The sequence below is a fragment of the Larus michahellis genome, chromosome 7 (assembly GCF_964199755.1).
Source record: "Larus michahellis chromosome 7, bLarMic1.1, whole genome shotgun sequence".
Classification (NCBI taxonomy): Eukaryota; Metazoa; Chordata; class Aves; order Charadriiformes; family Laridae; genus Larus; species Larus michahellis.
Window position 1 is genome coordinate 38711107 of NC_133902.1, and position 25204 is coordinate 38736310.

A 25204-nucleotide genomic window follows, 5' to 3' on the forward strand; every position below is an offset into this window, starting at 1 on the left:
GAAATCTTTATTTTACAAATGCATTCCTGACAGAGACTTTTATAGAAGTTTTGCGTTTAAACACAACTTATCGCCGCGTTCTGCTTAAAACTACCATAGATATGCCAAGGCACATAGTAGTCGACCCAAAAAACAGATATCTGTTCTGGGCAGATTATGGGCAAAATCCAAAGATTGAACGTGCATTTCTTGACTGCACCAACAGAACAGTTCTTGTGTCTGAGGGCATCGTCACACCGCGTGGGTTGGCCATAGATCACAGCAATGGCTACATTTACTGGGTGGATGATTCCTTAGATATGATTGCAAGAATTCAGCCTGATGGTGGTGATGTTGAAATTGTGCGTTATGGCAGCCGCTATCCAACTCCGTATGGTATCACTGTCTTTGGAAATTCTATGATCTGGGTGGATCGGAACCTGAAAAAAGTCTTCCAAGCCAGCAAGGAGCCAGGCAATACTGATCAGCCAACAGTAATACGAGACAACATTAATTGGCTAAGGGATGTAACCATTTACAACAGTAATTTCCAGTCACGTTCACCCCTTGATGTTAATAACAATCCTTGTCTGGACAACAACGGAGGCTGTTCTCATCTGTGTTTTGCCCTGCCTGACACGCAGACGCCCAAATGTGGTTGTGCCTTTGGAACACTGGGCAGTGACGGCAAGAGATGTTCTATTTCAACTGATGATTACCTGATTTTTGCTCTTGAGAATGCCCTCAGAAGTATCCACCTCGATCCTGAAAATCACAGTCCTCCCTTCCGCACAGTCAATGTGCTAAGAACTGCAGTAGCCCTGGATTTTGACAGCATAAACAACCGAATATATTTTACACAAAGTTATCCTTCAGGGACAGGAAGAATCAGTTTTGTTAGTATTTACTCAGGAGTTGGCTCTCCAACAGTAGTTGCATCTGGTAAGTGCACTGAAATGTGATACAAAGTAATTGGATATTGAAAAAAATGGACTGCAGCACCTAGCACTAGCTCACCAGGTATTTTTATACTAATGGTCAAGGTAGACTATTTAGTTAAGATATCTGATGAAATGCTCCTTTTGACTCTTCTTCCTCATTTTTTTCCTCTTCTAAGATTGTTATTTCATCTTGATCACAATTAAATGGAAATATAAAATTGTTTAAATATTATGATATAGACAAAATCATACGTAATGAATTAAAATTATATAGAGTAAATTAATATTGTGGAGTGAGGGATGATTCCTGCTACTTGGAGAATAGCAGCCAGAACTTAGGTCACAGAATCACGGAATAATAAGGGTTGGAAGGGACCTCTGACGATCATCTAGTCCAACCCCCCTGCCAGAGCAGGGTCACCTAGAACAGGTTGCACAGGAATGTGTCCAGGTGGGTTTTGAATGTCTACAGAGATGGAGACTCCACCACCTCTCTGGGCAGCTTGTTCCAGTACTCTGCCACCCTCAAAGAAAAGAAGTTCCTCCTCATGTTGAGATGGAACTTCCTATGTTCAAGTTTGTGCCCGTTACCTGTTGTCCTGTCACTGCGCACCACTGAAAAGAGCCTGGCCCCATCCTCCTGACACCCACCCTTTAAGTATTTATAAGCATTGATAAGATGCCCCCTCAGTCTTCTTTTTTCCAGACTAAAAAGGCCCAAATCCCGCAGCCTTTCTTCATAAGAGAGATGTTCCAGTCCCCTAATCATCTTGGTAGCCCTTTGCTGTCCCCTCTCCAGCAGTTCCCTGTCCCTCTTGAACTGGGGAGCCCAGAACTGGACCCAGTACTGCAGATGTGGTCTCACCAGGGCAGAGCAGAGGAGGAGGATGACCTTCCTCCACCTGCTGGCCACACTCCTCTTGATGCAGCCCAGGATGCCATTGGCCTTCTTGGCCACAAGGGCACATTGCTGTCTCATGGTCATCCTGTTGTCCACCAGGACTCCCAGGTTATTCCTGCCCAGGTGCAGCACCCTACACTTGCCCTGGTTGAATTTCATAAGGTTTCTCTCCGCCCAACTCTCCAGCCTGTCCAGGTCTCTCTGTATGGCGGCTCAGCCTTCTGGTGTGTCAGCCACTCCTCCCAGCTTTGTATCATCAGCAAACTTGCTGAGGGTGCACTCTATCCCTTCATCCATATCATTGATGAATATATTGAAGAGGACTGGGCCCAGTACTGACCCCTGGGGAACACCACTTGTTACTGACCTCCAACTAGACTCTGTGCCCCTAATCATGACCCTCTGAGCTCTGTCTTTCAACCAGTTTTCAATCCACCCCACTGTCCATTCATCTAACCCATGCTTCCTAAGCTTCCTTATGAGAATGCTGTGGGAGACCGTGTCAAAAGCCTTGCTGAAGTCAAGGTAGACAACATCCACTGCCCTCCCCTCATCTATTGATCCAGTCATGCCACTGTAGAAGGCTATCAGATTAGTCAGACAGGATTTCCCCTTGGTGAATCCGTGTTGACTACTTCTGGTAGCTTTCTTTTCCTCCACATGCTTTGAGATGACACCCAGAACAAGCTGTTCCATCATCTTTCCAGGGGTGGAGGTGAGGCTGACTGGCCTGTAGTTTCCTGGGTCTTCCTTCTTGGTCTTTTTGAAGACTGGAGTGACATTGGCTTTCCTCCAGTCCTCAGGCACCTCTCCTGTTCTCCAGGACCTTTTGAAGATGGAGAGCAGCCCAGCAATGATTTCTGACCGCTCCCTCAGTGCTCTCAGGTGCATCCCATCAGGGCACATGGACCTGTGGATATCCATTTTACTTAACTGATCTCTAACTTGATCCTCCTCAACCAAGGGGAAGTCTTCCTTTGTTCAGACTTTCCCTGTTACTTTCTCCAAAGTCTGGGACTCCTGAGGGCTGGTCTGAGCAGTAAAGACCAAAGCAAAGGTGGCATTTAGTAACTTTGCCTTCTCTGTATCCTCTGTCACCATGGCTCCTGTATCATTCAACAGCGGGGCCCACATTTTCTTTAGATTTCCTTTTGTCTATGATATACTTGAAGAAACCCTTCCTGTTGACCTTGGCATCCAGGTTTAATTCCAAGGAGGCCTTGGCTTTCCTCATTTCATCCCTGCATACTCTGACAGCATTCTTGTAATCTTCCCACGTGGTCAGTCCCTTCTTCCACGTGCTGTAAATTTCCTTCTTCCATTTGAGCTTTTTCAGAATCTCCCTGTTCAACCATGCAAGTCTGCTGCTTCCCTTGCCTGATTTCTGGCTCTTAGGGATCCACTGATTCTGAGCTTGGAGAAAGTGGTATTTCAATATCAACCAGCTCTCTTGAGCCCCCTTACCTTCCAGAGCCCTATGCCATGGGATGTGTCCAAGCAGTTTCTTGAAGAGGTCAAAGTTAGCCCTCCTGAAGTCCAAGGTTGCAATCCTACTTGTTGTTTTGTGCATGCTACCCATGATCCTGAACTCTGTCTTCTCATGATCACTACAGCCAAGGCTGCTCCCAAACTTAAATGTCATCTACCAGTCCTTCTTTGTTTGTCAGTACTAGGTCCAGTAGTACATTTCTCCTTGCTAGCTCCTCCACCACCTGAGTCAAAAAGTTATCATCAATACACTGGAGGAACCTCCTGAACTGTACATGCCTGGCTGTGTAGCCTTCCCAGCAGATATTAGGGTGATTGAAGTCCCTCATGAGAACCAAGACCTGTGATTGCGAGGCTACTTTCAGCTGTCTGTAGAAGGCCTCACCAGCCTCCTCTTTCTGATCAGGTGGCCTGTAATAAACACCCACAACAGTGTCTCTCGTATTAGCCTGGCCCTTAATCTTTACCCACAAGCTCTCATCTCTCTCCTCATCTGCCCCTCGGGAGAGCTCCATATGTTCCAGATGCTCTCTCACATAAAGAGCAACTCCACCACCTCGCCTTGCTGGCCTGTCTTTCCTAAAAAGGACATAGCCATCCATGACAGCGCTCCAGTCATGTGAGCTATCCTACCACATCTCAGTAATTGCAATGAGATCGTGGCCCTGCGACCGCACACAGATCTCCAGTTCTTCCTGCTTATTCCCCATGCTGCATGCATTGGTGTATAAGCATTTCAGAGAGGGAGTTGAGTATGTAGTTTTCACCCTTGAGGGGTGGTAGGCCTTCTGGTTCTCAAAAATACTAGCATGCTCTAGTCTATGTGAGGAAAAGGTCTTTGTAACCTTACTGCATACGTGGGACTGCCTGAGTCCTAGGTATTAGTTCTTCAATTTTTTAAATGGACAAATTTGCATTGATACCAGTGGCATTTCAGATCTTTGGTGTTGCCACATTATAATACGCAAAGAGTATTGCAATATCTCAGGAAACTGTACTGAACTTCTGTGTATTTGCTTGCATGTGTCTAAGACCTGGGGACTCCAGATGGCATAGCTTTTGATTGGATCAACAACAGAGTTTACTACAGTGACTACCTCAATCAGACTATCAGCTCAATGGCTGTGGACGGATCTAACCGCACAGTGATTGCCCGGGTTCCACGACCAAGAGCCGTTGTATTAGATCCCTGCAGAGGGTATGTGTTGCACTTTGTATGTTTTATTTTAACTGAAGGTGAAACTGCAATTTAGACATTAACAAAGACTGCCAAATACTTCCTGTTCTGAGCCCTAAGTTCCAGCTGAGCATAACCATCCTAGATCTAACTCCTTAGGTTTAAGTTTTCTAAGCTGCTCTCAGCCTCAGAGATCTGATTTTTCTTCTGAGATTTTTAGAACATTTCTGAATGTGTAGTGCATGAGGCTTCACTTAGTGAGGGTGGAGGCCAGGTACTGGGGGTAAATAAGAACAAAGTTCAAAGCAGGTGTTTGTGTCAAGCAACTAACCATCCTCCGTTTGTTGTGTAAGGCAGGGAAAAGGGTATTTGTTGAAACCAAGATTTCTTCAAGAATATCATATCATAATAATCAGGTGGCACTGCCAAGAGATCTCTCTATTCAGAGTCTTTTATGATCTTTCCTTTTTCTGTTGTATTTCCTGAGTGCCTCAGAAGAATTATTGTTTCAGTATCAAAACATTCCCTGAGAGGCTGGGGCATTACAGTGTTATACTGTATTTCTGATTTCATTACTAATTGTACTGTATTTCAAATGAAAAAAGATAAGAAAGAGATTAATTGACTTTACTGAATTCTCATAGGAACTGGAAAAACTTTTCTGAAGTTCGCTCCAGTGGACCCCAGTGATCCCTGTTAGAAGATTCCCTTGTCAATGTGCGCCAAAATAGAGAAAGAAGTTCTTCTCCGTTAGTTTTGCACTGCGCACTTCAGTGAGGGACACCAGAGTGGAAATCCTTTGAAGCAGATAAGAGCTTTGTGAGCTTTATTTACTGAAAATATAACCTCGTAATCATGTTATTGACAGGTATATGTACTGGACTGACTGGAGTACAAATGCGAAGATAGAACGAGCTACGCTTGGAGGAAACTTCAGAACACCTATTGTGAGCACCAATTTGGTATGGCCAAATGGACTTACCCTGGACTATGAAGAACAGCAGCTATACTGGGCTGATGCAAATCTGTATGTATTGATAACACGCTTGTTGGTTTACATTCGGATAATTTTTTAATAGATCTATCATTTATTTTTCCTGATTTTTTAAACTGTTTTTCACCATTTCTTGAATTTGGTACTTTGTATTATAGAATGTTAAGAGTTACTTAATAACAACACAATGTCAAGTCTTGATATTGATGTGGAACTACTGTGCAATAAGAAATTTTGGTATGCCACAGTGTAGATTTAGTCCGCTGCTTCATGGCATCTGTAACTGCTGGCAGTTTGTTCATCTTAGGTGCAACTCAGGACTTCTCTAACAAAAAAAGCATCTTCTGTAACAGATACAATCCTAGTGCACATTTTCATCATTCCTTGCTCATAGTTAATGCTTATCACCTGTGGAATTTGGCATGATGTCCTTGCTGTTACCTACCAGACAGGATTCCACTCTTCAATTTATGCCCCCAGTATTTCTGCCATCAGCAGGAAAGTTTTTAAAGATAATTTAGTTTGTATCCACTCAAATTCACCCATGGTCTCAGGGAAATCATTGCACCAATCGGACCTTTCCCCTCTGGTTCCTTCAGCACAGCAGTTCTTTTGCAGACTTCTCCTTTGCTGTGACAGAAGAGTGATGTCCGTAATGTAATAACTCTTATGGTCTGTGCCTCTATTGGATCTTCTGGTAGGAAGGCATTCTTATTTGGATTCATCTGTGTGCAGGACGGCAGGGCACCTGTAATGGGATCTTCTGTTTTAAGGGGAATGTAGGATGTCAAATGAGACATCCTCTTTTCTCTTTCAAACTCTAGTTGATGAAGGTAGGGGAGCATATGCTTAAACGGCATGAAGTCTTTATTCTGACTTTTATGGGGAGGGCCTTTACCCCTTCAGAGGGACAGATACCAGCATGGGTTAAGATATGAAGACCAGACATTCAAAAATGACAGCGCTTCTTAGTTCTGAATGCACGAAGGGAACACAAAGGTGAGCTGTATATTCTTCTCCATTTTAACTCGTGCTTATGCTAGTCTCCCAAAGGTGCTATCCCTCTTTTGCTAAAATAGTGTTTCTGTTCTTTTCTGCTAGACCCTCCTGTTGGCTTGTAAGTATTGTGATACCATAGGGCACACACACAAGTCTTGAGATACATCTCAAGTAGATAGAACATTTGTGATAGTTGTGTGCTGTTCTATTCTCATATCTTCACAGTTGCTGCATGAAACATAGTAAGAATCCCTCACCAGATGGCATACTGACACTTGGGAACTATGTACACAGCTTTCCCTAAAAAGTTCCCTGTGGCACGAAAGGGGGAAATTACCTGAGCTTGTGTTGCTGGAGAGTTGCTTTTGAGCTTCTTTTCTTTTCTAGAAGAGTAATTTCATAGAAAAGTGCCTTTCTGCACTTTTCCGACAACTGTTCTTTCACGTTAAAGCTTTTGCATTATAAAGGGTCCACCTATTATTATTTTCTTGTAATAATTACTAGAATTCTGTTTCTTCGTCTGCTTATATGAAATGCAGCTTTTTCCTTCCTACTAGTGATGACAAAGGAGACAAGCTGTGCAGCTTGTTAAGAAATTTCTTATCTGCTCATTTTCTCTCATTGGACATTTCCATTCTTATTCAACCCACACTGGTAGTCTAGTAAATGCCTTAAATACAATAGGTAATAATTAAATTTTATCTCTAGCAGAGACTTAAACATACAGTTGCTTTGGGGTTGGATAAAATAATTTCAAGTGATTTTCTTCCTGCTACTGCTAAGTTGTTGGAGCATTTCTGTGTTTCTGTGAGAACTCTTTTGGTGGCTTGAACCGAAGGGTGGAGGTTCTCCTAGTAAAAAAAGTCATTAACATCATACCCATTCCAAAAGTGTATTCTCTCATGAAGTTTTGCATTCGTTTTAGGTCTCAGTAGCGTAGTTGTTGAAACATTTCAATCTTCAGTCCAATTATTTCCACTACATTATTGTGTCAGTATTACAGAGCCGCTACTCTGCATCACTATTGAAGCCACAGATTGAGAAACTGGAGATTTTTAATTCATAACAGCACCCTACATATTGGTGCACATTACTGAAATGGAGGATACTAGTTGCCGGACTAGTTTGGGCATTGCTTTATGTGTAGGTTCTTTCTTTTAAGATGATATCATTTCTTTGTTATTTTAGGCAGAAGATTGAGCGATGCTCTCTCACTGGTACAAATCGTGAGGTAATTGTTAGCACTGCTTTGCATCCATTTGCAATGACATTGTTTGATCAGCACATATATTGGACAGACTGGAACACACGAAGCATTTACCGAGCTAATAAGTATGATGGTTCAGATCAAATGGTGATGATCATGAATCTTCCACAAAGACCAATGGATATTCATGTCTGGGCAAAAAGTAAGCAGCAGCAGTGTACCAACCCTTGCAACCAGTTCAATGGTGGCTGCAGTCACATCTGTGCACCAGGTAAGCTGTCATGCTTCATGACTATAAGCTATTAGGTTGCCTGTATTAGAGTTCATAGTATAACAATTTTAACCACATGGGGACAGCTGAAATATCTCTTAGTGTTCCTAAATGTTTAATATTTATTTTATTTATAAATGTAATCAAAACAATTGCTATTCAAGGTTATGTTATTTCGCCAATACATCTGAAGATTGTGTCTGAGAATCCTCACAAACAAAAATTATGGGTTTCTCTAAACATTATTTTCTGGGGTTTTGACTTTTTTACCTCTGGGATGAGACATGAAGTGAGCTCCGCAGCATATAGTTACCTTAGGAATACATACTAATGCTCTGTATACTGAACAGATGTTCCCTACCACATATTTAAAAATTCATTATGGTCACTATTTCTTTATCACATGATATTACAAAGTCTTTCCCTAATGATTGATTTCCAAAATAAATGTTTCTACTGCCTTATTTTAAATGTTGGACAATTACTAAGAAGATAGCACAAATTGATTTCTATCTACACTGTGCAGTAGGTGTCCTTTTGAGTCACGGACTCCAGAAACATGCTCTGTATATCAGTTGCGTATGGGGGTGAGACCTGAGTGACATATGTATTCCATCTTGTATCTCTCCTTGTGCATGTGTAAGGAGAGAATCGAAATGATCCAACAGCTCACCAGTCCAGATGGCCAGGAAACCAGAATGGTAGTATACCCCAAAGACCATACCTGTTACAAAGCTATTTTGTGTATTGTGGATTTTTGGAAGTTATGATCCTTGACTTTCAAGAACTCATTCAGTTCCTGCTTGCTTTTAAGCATCTTAAAGACCCTTAAAAATACATCTTGCCTGAAAACACCTCAAACTTTTCTTTGATTTTTGAGAAGAACGCTTAGTCTAGTGCAAGGATTTTTGAAAACCCTGTTTTGATTTCAAGGGACAGAGCCTCAGCTGGTGCAGCTCTGATATTTGAAAGTATCAGATGCCATCTTGCTGCCACCCAAAAACTATTTGGACAACAAGAAAATATTAAAATACTCCAAGTTCTGATCTCAGTTCTTCTAGGGAACTCTGGAACAGCTCTTGTGAGTTTTAATGGGCTTGCATGTGCTTAACTGAGATAAAAATCTGGCTAAGTCACCACACTTCTATTTAAGCAGATAGATGTTACAGGAGTTATGAGAATTTTTCATTGCCTTTTCCAGTGTTACAGCTGTGAACAGTTTCATGGAACCCTATCTAAAGCATCAATGTTAAATTTGTTTCACTTTTTTGTCTCCTTTTTATTTTTATTTTTTAAACTGTCAAATATAAATTTAGGTCCAGCTGGTGCAGAATGTCAGTGCCCCTCTGAAGGTCGCTGGTATTTAGCCAATAATAACAAGCACTGTATTGTGGATAACGGTACCAGGTGTGACACTGGTTTCTTCACATGTCTTAATGGGCAATGTATCTCTGAGCGATGGAAATGCGACAATGACAATGATTGTGGTGATGGCAGTGATGAGTTGGAAAGTGTGTGTGGTAAGCATTTAAAATAACTGCATGAGAAAGTGATGCATACTCTGTCTTGCCTGTACTGTATTCTCTATCACTTTTATGGCTTTACGGTAATGGATCTGATGGCTGTAGTTTGGAAAGGATCCCTTGCTTGCTCATAGACTTGAGGTCTGAATGACTACTGATCTTTAGAATCCAAAAGCACTTGAATTTTTATCATGTATAGCCAATCTCTACTTTGTTTAATTCAAATATGTATTTTACTTTTCATGCAGTCCGTTTTGCAGCTGTGTTTGCCCTGGCAGGTAAAAATATTGTGATTTTACTTGTTACTTTGTCAGAGAACTTAGATTACATTTTATCCATATATAAATATTTTTTAAAATTTATTTATTTATTTATTTCCTGCAGCTTTCCATACTTGTCAGCCAACAGCTTTTACCTGTGGTAATGGGCGATGCGTACCCTATCATTACCGCTGTGATCACTACAATGACTGTGGAGATAACAGTGATGAGGTTGGCTGCTTGTTCCGAACTTGTGACGCCCACACAGAATTTACTTGCAATAACGGAAGGTGTATAGCTCTTCAGTATGTCTGCAATGGAGTAAACAACTGTTACGATAATGGCACATCAGATGAGAGGAATTGCCGTAAGTTTATCCTAATTACCTAGTGCCTATTTGAGTCTGACTCTTTAGACCAAAGAAGAGGCAAACGTGTTTGTGTATGAAGAATTACGACAAAATCACCAGAGGATAAAAGATTTCTTTATTTACATTACAGATTCTGCTTTTTTGAAGCAAGTAGAATTGTTAAAAGATATTCCCGAGTACACTAAGATATTACATAACTATTATTTTAAGTAGTCTGCCTGGAGGCCACAAGTGCTCATGCAGTGCTTAATGTTAGGTCTTGTCAGTAATCCCACGGATTTCAAAAAGATTATTTCAGATGAACTGGATGCAGGGTTTATATTTTTGCAGGATTAGCCTGGAGTTTGACAGTGAGTTTTCACTTTGTGTCACGCTAAGTACACTAGATTTAATCATCAGGAGCCTATATTGTGACTCTTATACAGACAGAGTTTATATTTATTCTGTTTAAAATTATATACCTTATAGCTCTCAAAAAGTTATTAATTATGTTTGTTTTCCTTAAGATGTAAACTGTGATTAGTTCAGTATCAACTACTATTGCAGTTAATCAAACTAATCATGTCTTTGCACTAAAATTACATTCTTCAGTGGAAATTTATATCTGGAGTTAGAGAAATCGATGAAAATATATTTAGAGAATTATTTTTTTTATACATTTTTGTGTGCACACTGATTTTAATTTTTTTTAAAAAACATCATTTGTGACAATTTTTTTATTCTCAGTGAAATCTAAATATTTGACATTCCTGGTCTATTAGTCGTTTGTAGTTGGTCTGGTGATTCATAGAGTACCAGCTGGCTGCAAATGCAGGTATTACAGTGTGAATACATGTCAATTTACATTCCCTTACCCCCAAGTATTGGCGTGTGTTTCTTTGATCATGTTTTTGTCAGGCTTTTGTCAATAAAAGCAATTGTCTAATTGTTTCCATATAGCATAAGAAGTATAAGTGCACTTTAGCAAGTGAGTGACACGGGACTCTTGTTAACAATATTGTATATCTTTCAATGCGATACAGCAAAATGGTGTTTAAAAAAAGCTCTAAAGAACTTTTGCCTTTTTTCCCTCCCTCCTTAAAGCGGAGCGCACTTGCCAGTCTGGTTTTACAAAATGTCAAAGTACAAATATTTGCATTCCTCGAACGTATTTGTGTGATGGTGATAACGACTGTGGAGATATGAGTGATGAGAGCCCTACTCACTGTGGTAAGTTAATAGGGCCTCAGTTACTTTTCTTGTACTTCCGTGATTTATTCCACTGCTCTTTACCTTTGACATAACTCCAACTGTTCTCAAAACACCTACTCTTGTAATAGTGAAGAGTTATAAGGTATTGTTGTGGTTTTGGCCGGCTTGGCCAATCAGAATGACACATGTCCCCTACCCCCATCTCTCTCCAAACAGAGGAGAGGAAAAGATAAGGAGATTTATGAGTTTAGAAAAAGAACTAAACTCCTTTAATGAAAATATTAATAAATAGTGAAATAATAATAAAATAAAATTTTTAAAAAGTACACAATATATACAAAACCATAGTAGTTAGGTAGTACTTTTCCCGTATAAAATGTTTTGGATCAGTTTGTAAAACATAATGGATATTTTCAGATAATGATTTATTTTTAATATTTCCTGAGTGGATTATTTTTGCTTTCACTAGTTTTCCTAAAGGTACCTGCCTTGAATTAACTATGCCACATTTTTTCTAAAATATGGTTCAATTTTTCTAGCCAGAACATGGCCACTTTTATCTATGGACCCCTATATGTCAAAAATATGTGGTTATATACACAGACATAGTGAGTCTTGTGCTGCTCATGAAAGGTGTGCTTTGTCCCTTCTACTGTTTGTGTCCCAGCAGCACTGCTGATTTATTTAAATTGAGAAGTGGTGAAGGGCAAGAAAGAGGGAGAGAAAGGGAGAATGGGAGATGAAAGAAGCCCCAAAACATTAATGAGCAACGTGTTAATTGCCTTTGATTTCCATCATTAAAGACACACAGAAGAGCAAGTTAAAAGGCCAGCCTGTGTCCTTTTTGGTATCTTGAAACCACCAGAGGGTACAGGAAAGTATCAGTAACTAATGAAGAAATTATCAAACCCACTCTACATGCCAGTATCAAGGGGCTCAGCCAAAACACAGAAGGAATATTTGCAGCATGCCTAGTTGGAACAGTTGTTACAGTTTGTTCTTCACTGCCGTTAAGAAAAGATTCCTACCTGCAAGTGAAGAAAAATTGGTAGAAGAACAAGGAAAGCATTATCTTCCGTGAGATACTACTTCCTTACTGCACATTTTGATTCCTTGTAAAGCATGGAGTATGATACTGCCTGGTTTGGGCACTGTAGAACGGAGTATATTGGACTGTGGTCATTTTCTTGTGCACAAATATCAAGTATAAACATAGAACATATCTACAGTTGCTGCATGCAATCCTATTTCCAGGGCAAATTCTGTCTATGTATTAGCTGATACATATACCCAAGGAGAGAATTAAGCCCATTTTTTTGCACACAAAGATCAAGCTGGTTTGGACAATGAAGTCTTTGCAGGTAGGCTATGAAAAGACATCCTTCCTAGCATAATTTTTTCTCTTTCTTTTTTTGGGGTCTGTAATATTTTTGCATAACATGGACTCAAAAGCAACTTAAAACAAGTTGGAAAGGTAACAGAAAGAAAGAAGTCATACGTAGGTTTTTTCTTCCAGTCTCACTGACTTGCACAAATAATGAGTTTCGTTGTACATCGGGACGTTGTATTCCTGCTCATTGGTACTGTGATCAAGGAATAGACTGTGCTGATGGCTCTGATGAACCTGCCTCTTGTGGTAAGTTTACACTCAAAAGATACAACACAGTGGGTTATGGGAAATCAGTAGTTTCTCTTGTAGGCAGCAGCCTGAATCCAGACTAGGTGGAAAATAAATATCTTCTGAGGTTTATTCGCTGACTCTAAATATCTGAGTCACTGAGTAATTCAAGTCTTAAAGCTGTGTATGGAATATGAAGGCTTTTAATTGCCACAATTGGTTGCTCTTAATGTAACTAGTCTTAATGTATAATCTCCTGTCTCCTTGTAAGACTGTGATGGTGGTGAATCAACTGACAAAAAGTAGCAAATATTTTGGTATCGTTTTGGACGTAAAAGCAGATGTCATGCTGTACAGGAAGTGTGTGTGCAATATTGCATTTGGGGAAAAAAAGAATGTGGGATGCAGAGGAACGTTGTTGACACAGTATGAGGTGGAGTATTACAATAAGCAAATCCTGTATGTACAATAGAAACTGATGGTAATAAACAGCGGAGTGAGAAAAAGGTGAAAAGAAGTAGAGTAACCTCCAGGGAGGAAGAGAAGGGGCTAACCAAAGTCACTGAGAATTGATATTAGAACATAGTCGTTATTCTCACTGTAAAAGTTGGCATAACACAAGGCAGAACAGATTATTCTATGATTTGAGCAGGGTTGATAGCTCACTTTGCACACAGCTGGAGTTGCACCTTTAGCTTAAGAAAATGTCTTGCAGCTTATACCTTAACTGTGTTACACTTAAGCTTTTATTTTACATTTCACTATTGTAAGATTCGTGCTAAAATACCCTCCTCAGTAGATTTTCATGGCAGTGCAGGTTAGTTTAACAAGCAAAGTGATTGTGTTCGTTTTTAAGTGCCCCAAGTGCGGACCTGTTCAAGCGACCAGTTCAGATGTGATGATGGCAGATGTATCCCAGCAACGTGGATCTGTGATGGTGATAATGACTGTGGGGATATGAGTGATGAGGATCAAAGACATAATTGTGGTAGGTGTTTAATGCAAATAGATACTGCACTTTCTTTATTTGTCCTGCGGGCATTTTTCAGGAAACAACCAAGCAGCCCCCAAACTCCCACCTTCTGCCAATTTTTCTATCCATAAAGGTGCCCGTTAAGCAAGAGGTACACTCTTCCTGTACCTTCACTTTCACTATATTGAATTAAAATGCAATAATTTACTGATAAAAAAAATTAAATAATTTTAATTTTATAATTACTCTTTGAATTGTTGAGTTCAAATGGAGATAGAATTAACCTGGGTTGTTTGTATGATCTGGGCAGCAATAGCAGCTTTAGAGGAGATACTCCCTGATCATCACATACTACATCTTGTGCATATTAATAACCACATTGTTTTAGCATAATTTCTTTAAAAATTAGTGAGCAAAATAAACGTGTCTGTTTAGAGGGTGAACAATGGGAAGAAAGTTCTCCAGGCCTGGTCCTGCTCCTTGATTCTTTCACCAGCAGCTGGATAGACTTGCAGTCCCTGCCCTTTTTAACTGCAATGATGCCCCCTCTGTTTGCTCCCTGGAGCACAAAATACCTTGAAGGAAGCAGGGGGTAGACAGCCTAGGCCTAATACCTGTTCAGCTCCCAAAAAGTCTGGCTAAACGCATGAAAAATTTATACTGAGAATGCAATAAGATCCAGAGTTCTGCACAAGCCAGCATTGTCTAAGGAATCCTAAAGTGCTTTGGCTCCCAGCCAGCCTCTATGAAGAGCAATGCTCAGTGAAAATTAGTGGGGATGTGTGTGAGTTTTGTATACGAGAGGGTGCAGTGGTGTCTATCCCTGCACGCGCGGCAGAGCATGGCTCTGCTGTGGATTACAGGTGGCTATCCAGGCTGTGTGTGTGCGCGGCGGTGGAGGGTTTTACATACATGGAGTATGACTCGGTGTGTCAGCGAACGTGCTTTTCTTTCAGCGAACCGCAACTGCACAGCAGCAGAGTTCACGTGCACCAACAATCGGCCCCCACTCAGGAGGTGCATTCCTCGGGCGTGGATCTGTGATGGTGATGCTGACTGCAGCGATGCACTTGATGAACACCAGAACTGCACACGAAGATCTTGCACAGAAAATGAGTTTACTTGTAGTAATGGCTTGTGCATCCGAAACACATACAGGTTTGTAACTACCTGAGCCACTGCAGAAATTCTCAAAATTTGTTTAAAGTGAAGGAGCTAATTAAACCCTTTTTTACCACTATTTAGTTGTTAAGTAGATCTGCATATTGCAATGAAACGATTTATCTGCTCTGCATTCATGCATTAGTTTTAACTTGAAAACGCCCTGGAATTTTCTATGCTAATATCCCCAGTACTCACCATTAGCACTTAATCCTTTTTATTGTGCCTAATAACCTCTCCTGGGGTGATTCTGTTCAGTTTGTAATGCACGTGGGGAATACAAGCAGGATTCACAAGATCAGACTCTATATAATATGACCCTGATTTCTGAAAGTCTCTTCCATTGGAGCTAATAATAGCTGACCTTCTTTGGAAATCAGGAGAGTGGATCTATCTATCTGCCCTAGAGATAGTAATTGCCTTCTTATATTTGAAAAAAATGTTCACTCTTCTTCAGATGTGACAGGCGGAATGACTGTGGTGACAGCAGTGATGAAAGGGGATGCATCTATGAACCGTGTCAACAGCATCAGTTTACTTGTCAGAATGGGCGCTGCATTTCAAAGGCCTACATCTGTGATGGGGATAACGACTGCGGTGATGAATCTGATGAGCTGGAACACCTCTGTACTACACCAGAAGCAACCTGCTCTCCCCATCATTTTAAATGTGACAATGGAAACTGCATTGAAATGGTTAAAGTCTGCAATCGGTTGGATGATTGCTTAGATAATAGTGATGAAAAAGGATGTGGTACGTGTAGATTTATTTGTACTGTCTTATTTAATTTAAAATGCTCGGGCAGCTCTACAAAAAAGAACTCTTAAGACAATTGCTTAATTACAATCATATCTGTTCCATGGTTGTGTCTCAGAAGGATTATAAGAAATCTACAGGTATAATTTTTTCTTTTAATTAAGTCATACTTATTATATACTGTTTTAACACTATATAATAAGTAATATAATATTACATACTGTTAAAACAGTACTGTTTTAACAGTATATAATAGCTGAAAACTAAATATAGTTTATACATTGTTATGTATTGCCCTTACATTTCCAAAATACACATTCGTAAGTGTATATTTTGCACTCAGTGTGTTTGGTGACAGGCCTCAAATGTGCTAGAAAGATTTTAGATTAGATTAGATTCTTTTCCTTGCTCCTTTCTTTTACAGCAGCCCAGACTCATATTCAGTGTTTTCAGGGGGTAGTGGGGAGAAAGAGACAGAGAGAGTATGTTGGAAAGTGACTGCACTGTTTTCTCTGCGAGCCAGTTCCTTGAATAGAACTCCGTTCCTTCCCCAGGTGTGAATGAATGCAGTGACTCTTCAATCAGTGGATGTGATCATGACTGTACAGACACACAGACAAGTTTCTACTGTTCTTGTCATCCCGGATACAAACTTATGTCTGATAAACGGACTTGTGATGATATTGATGAGTGCAATGAAACTCCATCAGTATGTAGCCAGATTTGTGAGAACACAGCTGGCTCCTACATCTGTAAGTGTGCCCCAGGCTATATCCGGGAGCCTGACGGAAAAAGTTGCCGGCAAAATAGTAATATCTCCCCATACCTTATTTTTAGCAACCGTTACTATCTGAGAAATCTCACAGCAGATGGCCAGTCTTACTCTCTCATTTTGCAAGGACTGAGAAATGTGGTGGCACTGGACTTTGACAGGGTGGAAAAGAGGTTATACTGGATTGATGTGGGGAGGAAGGTCATTGAACGAATGTTCCTAAATGGAACAAATAAGGAGGCAGTGATAAGTGATGATGTGCCCAACGGGGAAGGTATCGCTGTTGACTGGGTTGGCAGGTAAGAAAATACGTTTTCTGTCTTTCTAGGCTACTAAGGAAATGTTGCGTGAGGGGTTTTTCTCCCACTTCATATGAAATTCCCGATGAGTGCTGAAATAGTTTTGGATTGTGGATGCAGTCTTATACAACTGCTCAGGAATTGTTTATCAGCAGCTAATACATTACATAACACTTTTCTTTAATTGCTCTCATAACTAGTATACTGAGTTTATATCACAGTTGCTCTCAAATCAGTAATAAAGCAGTGCGTATGACCCTTGGGAAAAACTTGTTAGGAAACCATTAATGAGCTGTCTAGGCATGCAGGCAGCTGGGATGTTACGTGTGGCTAAAGGGCAGGGATTCTGAGCTTAGGCTATTTATTCCTTTGCTAGCAGTTGTTGGGGTTGGGATGCAGGCTTAACTCTGCGCAGGAGCGATACGTAACAATAGGTAACTAGATACCAATGAAGTAAGTAATAATAAACATCAATGAAATTTAGCTCCCGTACCAATGTGAAGAGCATGTTTCTTTTGCTGTTCAAAAATGCATCTTAAACTGACAGTCTGACAACATGATCCACATCATTTGCTGTAAGAAGAGCAGTATGAGGGTGAGCTAATTGGAAAGCACTTTGCATTATGGTCATTTTTTAATTGCCTGCTATGTGTCAAAAAGTAGTCTGTCTTACTCCCACAGAAACTCTGTTAGGTGGTGCTCTCTGACAGCGTTTTCAGCTGTGTTTCATCAGGTTTTGCTTTCTGAGTGCAGTATTATCAGTATGAAAAGTTTAAACATCATGGATCAGACTCTGCAAAATAATGAGATAATGAGAATGGTTCAAAAAGTCGCATTTGGAACTTGTATGAGAGTGTTTATATGGATATGTCAATATAATCATTTTTATTTTTAAACAACTTTGTCTCTAAACCTGATGATAATTGATGTTGCCAGCAGTCCAAATGCTTTATGATTCATGGAGAGGTGAGGAAGGAAAAGCCTAATTTTAGTTACAGCGGCCCTACTGCTCCATTACTAACACAGTTGCTGAATTATTACAGCTACCATTAGTTATGTCTTCAGTCAGTTTTCGTTTAGATGTTTCAGAAAGGCAAGGACAACACAATGGTAGATGAGGTTTTCTGCTCACTTTCAGTACAGGGAGAGGCCTGGAGGATGCCATGAGGTGCAGGCTGGGGAAGACTACCTTCTCCTCCTCCCTGCTGGGAATGGTACTGCTCATGGTGATGTAGACAGACTGTGTCTGTCAGACTGTTTCTGGAATGATCCTGTGGACACTGGAGCTGACCAGCTTTGCAGACAATTTCAAAGAAGTAGCCTGCTGTAGTTTTAGTTAAATTAAACGCTTTGTTTTGTTGCAGGCTTTTAAAAATCATCGCTTCAGCTTGCATGGTTTCTTTGATTACAGTTGGGTATAATTCCTAGACAAAGCAATAGAAGTGTTATAAAATTCTAGGTGAAGTTTAAATTAGGCCATCAAACTAATTAGGAATTTTCAAAGGAGAACCTGGCAACTGTTCTATCTGTTTGATGAAAGCAGTGGTGGCAGCATGGAACAAATGGTGATTCTCTCCAATACTTTACAGCCCTGGTCACAGTCCATTGAACTGCATGTCTGTTTTCCTGCTCCTCTGTGATGACCGTTGTTGGTAGGAGAGAAAAGGAGGAAAAGGGAGGGTTAGGAATTTATAGGCAAATGGTATATTATTAGTCAACTGAGCAACTGCAAGTTTGAATTTGGCTCCAATGACTGTGGATGCTGGAGCAGCGGGTTGAAAAAAGGGCAGTCTGGAGCACGGTGTAGAAGAGATGTCTGTAGAGTATGTGTATTCTTCCTTTGCACTGGTTATATTGCTTCTAGGAGAAAAAAAAATTATGAAATTTAAGATCCTGTGAAGCAAAATAAACCAAAAAAAATTAAATAAGAGTAAATAACTTAACCCTAAAACATTTCAGAAAATTGTACTGGGTGGATGCCTACAAAGATTGTCTCTATGTCTCTGAACTTGATGGAAGATTCCGGAAAAAACTGGTGGATCGGTGTGTGGACGCCAACAACACTTTCTGCTTTCAGTACCCCAGAGCAATTGTTGTTCATCCAAAATATGGGTATGACATTTGAAGAGTGCGTTGCCTTTCCTTTGCAAATAGTCTTGCACTGTCTCTGAAAATACAAAATAAATTCTGTCTGTTTGCACTGAGATTTGTGTGACATTACATTTTAGTTGCATCTTAGGAAAAACAGTAGCTTGCCTTTTGTAGGTATGTATGCAGGCCTGTCAGATATCATTGAAAGTGGAATTTGGTTCCTTGTGGACAAGGAGGCTTTGATTGCAAGGCTAAAAGGGTTGATGGAAGCGTGTGCGGTTTTATAGGCAGTGGGGCTGCCAGTTTCATTCTTTAAAGACAATTGTGGTCACACAATTGTCTGCTGTAGCAGTTAAAGTAACAAATATATTAACCTTTTTCTTATCTTCCTCAATCTCTACTTTAGTTCTGTTGCAGGAAATACTATCTTTGAGGTGTGTCTTCTAATATTTACTTCAGCGTATTTTTACCACCATCCTAACTATAAGTATTTATTTGAACAGACAGATTTACTGGACAGACTGGGCAGATCGAGCCTATATTGGACGAGCAGGCATGGATGGCAAGGAGAAGACGGTGATTATCTCTACAAAGTTAGAGTGGCCCAATGGACTCACCATAGATTACACCAATGACAAGCTCTACTGGGCAGATGCCCATCTAAATTACATTGAGTATGTATGCAGAAAAGAATAAAACAACTGAATAATTGCTCACGTCAAATTGCAGTGGTAGCATTTATAGATGCTGTAAGCATTGTACTTATTTCTACCCACTGACTCTATTGGAAACCAGAGCCAGAAACTCTGGAGTAGTAGGCGGTACGAATCACTAGATGACACAGTAGCCCAGTTCCTATATTTGCATCCTAGATGCCCGGAAGTGGTCCAGAAATTATAGTGAACAGATTCACAGTCTGTACTCGAATATGCAGCTTCTCTAGTTGTACAACCTGAACCAAAGCAAAACTGAGTGTAAAATCACTATTTCTTCTAATGCACTCGTTTCTGCCTAGAGCTAAGAATTGAGCTGTAACTGAACTATTTATGTGCTACAAAATGGTATGCAAATCTCTAGAAGATGTCTGAACATTTGTTCATAGGTATGACATGGAATTTCCTGTTAGCATATGTGGGGTTTTTGTTAATCAAGAAAAATCTATTAATTGCTTCTAGTGTTAGAAAATTTCCACTTAAGTGTCAATAAAAATGAATATCTAGCATTCTGGTTCTTGTCAAGGCATTGAAATACTTTAAAAACAATCCTTTGCATTTATACTTGTATTCATACTTCTATGTACATTTAGATTTATATTTTTCATACTTCTCTGTACATTTAGATTTATATCTACTTCTATTCTTTACATTCATTCTTCTGGAAGCCTTTTCTATGCCGAAGTCTTAAAAATGTCTTTTCAAAAATTTATATTAGTTGTATGTACATTTGTTTGTCTCTTTTTCTCTCTTGTATTTCATAATTTCCCCCTATAGCAAGGTGATAGTAAAAAGATAAAATCTTATTAAAGACATCTCATCAGAGGGGGGTCTAAATCAGAAAGACCTGTAAAATTTAAGAATATAGGCTGCCTGTTATTGTCTTAAGTGTTCCATTATTAGCAGTCTGAATGATCCAGGCAACCTAGTCTCCCATGTGACAAAAATAACTTGCTGTAAGGCAGTAAATGTGCAAAATTTCATTGGACTAACTGATATGCTTCTGTGGGAAGACTTTACATTTCAGTAGATGTTCCTCTATTCTGTTTATTTCCCTAAAATACCCTGGTTTAGTTTCCTGCATATCTTAAAATGAATTCAGTGAGGACAGTGCTCTATCATCAGGGACTAAAGAAGCTGCAATACCACATGGCATGATCCTGCTCACCAATAGTGAAGTACCATAAGCATACATAATAAAGATGTGAAGAGGTTTTAGCATTTATCTGAATGTTTTGCACATATTTTTCTTTGTGTAGGTACTCTGACCTGGATGGACATCATCGTCACACAGTATATGATGGGACTTTACCTCATCCATTTGCGATAACGATTTTTGAAGACACGATATATTGGACTGACTGGAACACAAGAACCGTTGAAAAGGGAAATAAATATGATGGATCAGGCAGGACTGTTCTTGTGAACACCACGCACCGGCCATTTGACATCCATGTTTATCATCCATACAGACAGCCATTTGGTGAGAAAACAGACTTGCATTTAGAGGGTCAGCTGTTATCCAGAGACTAATTGTAAAGGGTCCTGAGTACACTCAGCTTTTGCCTTTGCTGAGGGGAATAAAATGGACAGAATAAATGTAGATGTCTACTTTACACTTCTAAATTGCCTTTTCTTTGAATAACAATGACTGGAAAGCATAATTTTAAGTAAGTTTCTAAAACATCATGGCTTAATAGCATACATTTCCTATATATGAAATCATACGTATTTTTCTCACTAAGTGCCTAATATCTAGGTTTTGTTTTTCAACTTATTACGTTTAAACTTTCAATACAGTATTAGAGGAGTCTGTTGTAGATTGAGAACTTTGTGTCCCGAGGTTTGCAAAGTATGGTAATATTTATTCTTCTGTTTTACCAGTTAACAATCCTTGTGGCACCAACAATGGTGGTTGTTCCCATCTTTGTCTAATAAAAGCTGGTGGTCAGGGTTATTCCTGTGAATGTCCTGATAACTTCATGATAGTACAGTTCGGCAATACAGCCCACTGCCTCCCAATGTGCTCTAGCACCCAATTTCTCTGTGCAGACACTGAGAGGTAAGTCCGTCGCTCACCGTCTTTTTCTCAATGCCTTTTTAAGGATATATTTTACAGTTTAGTCTCTTCAAAAGGGCATGAAATTAGGGATTCCTTCTGTTCTCACTATTAAGTTTGTGGTGTGCTCGCAAAGACAAAGCCAGGACCAGACAGGCTTCCATTTTGTAAAAATACTTCTAGGCTCATTGTTTAAATAGTATTTTTTCCCTTTTCTTCCTGTTATATGATATTGCTAATGTAGAAGAATTTGGGTTATTAGAAACATGTAGCTCCAGAAACCATTTTCAGTTGAATTCCCAAACCTGGAACCTCCTCTTAATTTTTGCACATCTTTTACAATGTCTCTGTTTCTGCCAAATATATGCTGTCTGCCAGTGGCCCAGGAAAGTAATTTAGCTGGTGTGGGGGCATGTTTCTGACCCTTTTTCTGAGACAAGAGCAGTGGAGGGAGAGGAATGGTGATATTGGTACACTCTGGTGCCTGTGGGGCAGGTAAGCTTATTGGGAGGCCTTTCGAGGCAGCATTACAATGATAATCCCTAGTGAAATTCTTGTGCTGAAGTTCAGGTGAATTATTAAAGTGTTACCTCATTAAAAGATCCAGTTGAAGATTGATTTAAAAAGCATGACAGGTGGTTACCACAAATATACATAAACATTAAATCCTTATTAATTTGCTGTGATCTTCCTTCTAGAGGCCCACCAATATAATCTGTTTCTGCTGACAGTATTCTGGCATATTTTGTTAGCAATGGACATATGAAACAGAAGACATGAAATTCAAGATGTCTTGGAAGTTTCAAGAAATAAGACTGAGACAAGACTGTCTTTTGTGCTGTAAAAGCATGGTTTTATGTCTGTTGAGACATACCCTCAACAAAGAAAACACTGTTTTCTCTTCGTAGGTGTATTCCTATCTGGTGGAAATGTGATGGACAGAGGGACTGTCGAGATGGCTCTGATGAGCCCCCTACATGTCCACACCGATACTGTCCTGTTGGTCAGTTCCAGTGTAATGATGGGAACTGCACAAGTCCACATTTCTTGTGCAACACCCAGCCAGATTGCCATGACAAATCAGATGAAGATCCTGTACTTTGTGGTATGTTACAACTAATAAATTTAAATGTTTTGCCAGTACAGAACTTGTAAACTGTATGTAACTTTCAGAATCATTATCCTTTTTTTTACAGATGAAAAGGTGAGGTAGACAGATGCAGTCTTTTCTAGTCTTGCAGCTGCTAGAGCAATTCACCTCAGTGCAAAAGCAGAGTAAATGAGAGCAAAATGTACTATTTCAAAATATAAACATTTTCTATACCTTTGAGACAGATTTGCACTGGTGTAAATCACAATCTGAAGCATAAAATACTAGAAACAGGACCCACTTTGTTTTCTTCTGAGTAAAACCATGGTCAGTATGAGGAATCTAAGGCTTCCTAATGCCCAGGTCAGTCTATCGAGTATGCTAATTTTCCCTGTATTCTAGAGCTTTGCGTGATGGGATAAAATTATTTCACTCTCTGCATTGCAAAAAATCCAGTGCCACGTGGGAAGATTTGTTTTGGAGAGCTGTTTGTGATGGCAGTACTTTAGAAATATAGCCTAATTATGTTTGTGGAATGATGTTATTTCCTTAAAAACCTGTCTTGTTCCGCATACTTATGTCTAATTTAAAAAAGCGCATCCTGAGTTTTCTTTTGGTAAATAATGTAGTTCTGGCAGTTGCAAGCTTAGGGGAGATGTGTGTGGGAAAGCAGCATGGTTGTATAATTGATATTTTCATTGCCTTCCTTTAGCAAAGTGTTTCTAACAATGACAGAATTAAATGAAATGTCAATTTTACATGAGTGTCAAGTAGCTAAGCTCTCAAGTGTGGCACAGGGGAATATTAAATAAGTAGAAATGTGGCAACTGCATAATGTGTCACCGGTTTTAACATACCGGGTACGACGAAATCATTTTAAGTCTATGTAATTCCTTCTGCTTATCATCTTATGCATGAGAATAGAATCCTTTAGTCTAGAAAAGGTATGGAAATCATAATATACTGTTTCCTCTTGAACAGTTTGGCAGTATATGTGAAAAAGTAGTAGGGTGGTGTCCAGTGAGACATACAAAATCTTGGAAGCTGAGATCAGTGTTGACTCCTATTCTTGTAGACTTTCAGAGCTCTCCCAGTTTGCCAGCACTGGTGACATCAGCTTCCAGTGCTTTGCCCTTTGGAAATAGAGGCTTTATATTTATAGGTTGTGGAGCTGTTATTAGCATGGTCTTCTGCCAAGTTTTCTGACATATTCATTCATAGTCAGAGGAACAGGCTCGTCAGGCAATGTACGTCTAAGTTGGTAGCATGTCCAGAGCCACAATGTCACTTAGCTCCTCTGCGAAGTGACTGGGACCCCCTGCCTCAATCATGTTTGAATGCTGGGTTTACTCTCCTTTGCTTTAGGAGAAGATACTATCTGTGTCGCTCCTAGGAAAATGTAGAGCCTTAGTGAGCTTCTCTGAAGATGTCTGTGGGAAATGTGCCATGTGACGTTAGAAATCTGTACCTTAACTGGGCAAGTAGTTGTGATGTTTTAAATTTTTACTGGCTTTCTTTTAACTTTTGGTGTAGACATGATAACTGCTCAATTGACATGACAGCGGCAGACCATTCCATTAAGTTTCAGTATCCTAACAGCCACTTTGTATTCTTTCAGCTAATCACCAGTGTGAAACTCATCAGTGGCAGTGTGCCAATAAGCGATGTATCCCAGAAGCCTGGCAATGTGATAGAGAGGATGACTGTGGTGACAACTCGGATGAAGATAGTACTTACTGTGCCAGTCGAACCTGTCCCCCAGGCCAATTTAAATGTGACAATGGCCGCTGCATCCCACAGTCCTGGAAGTGTGATGTGGATGATGATTGTGGTGATAACTCTGATGAGCCATTCCACGAATGCAGTAAGCACACAGCTGTAGTAAGCTGCCTACATTATAGTGCACCCATGCAGAGCAAACTGCTTTACTTAATTTTCCTGAGGTTAAAAATTTATTGGAAAGGAATATTTTCTGCAAGCTAATTGCAATCATGTAGTAAAGAGTGTTAGAAAACATAGAAGATATGTGATAGTTTACTACTTTCTTATTCTTGAAGGGGAGAAAGCTTATTTATACTGGCCAGATTATCAAGAATTGGCAGCATCTCACTCTGACTTGCTTGATGCTAGCGGCATCCTTTGCTTGGCCCCTAATAACATGTTGTAAAAAGGATATATGCTGATCCATTGCCTATGTGGAAGCAGAGAATGCCAGTTCACCAATTTTTACCTTATTCCAATTTGGAGCATGACATATGTCATACTTTTTACAAAAGCAAAGTAAAGTTTCATTTCTTGAAGCTAAAGTTTCTCATGATTTGGAAAGAAAAGCTTACAAGGAGAACAAATGCAGAACTCTGTCTAGCCTACG

The 25204-nt window shown here is 39.8% G+C and overlaps 1 protein-coding gene across 1 annotated transcript in view; it reads left to right on the forward strand.

Moving 5' to 3' along the window:
* LRP2 (LDL receptor related protein 2) overlaps positions 1-25204 on the forward strand; it is a 129026-nt gene that overhangs the window by 75947 nt on the left and 27875 nt on the right. Inside the window, exons 39-56 of the mRNA XM_074595490.1 lie at positions 1-921; positions 4342-4507; positions 5355-5513; positions 7668-7957; positions 9274-9477; positions 9865-10107; positions 11194-11319; positions 12818-12937; positions 13776-13907; positions 14849-15050; positions 15511-15806; positions 16364-16880; positions 18840-18992; positions 19475-19645; positions 20944-21167; positions 21569-21746; positions 22652-22848; positions 24452-24697. Of these exons, the coding sequence (XP_074451591.1) occupies positions 1-921; positions 4342-4507; positions 5355-5513; positions 7668-7957; positions 9274-9477; positions 9865-10107; positions 11194-11319; positions 12818-12937; positions 13776-13907; positions 14849-15050; positions 15511-15806; positions 16364-16880; positions 18840-18992; positions 19475-19645; positions 20944-21167; positions 21569-21746; positions 22652-22848; positions 24452-24697 (4545 nt within the window). The remainder of the gene's footprint in view (positions 922-4341; positions 4508-5354; positions 5514-7667; positions 7958-9273; positions 9478-9864; positions 10108-11193; positions 11320-12817; positions 12938-13775; positions 13908-14848; positions 15051-15510; positions 15807-16363; positions 16881-18839; positions 18993-19474; positions 19646-20943; positions 21168-21568; positions 21747-22651; positions 22849-24451; positions 24698-25204) is intronic.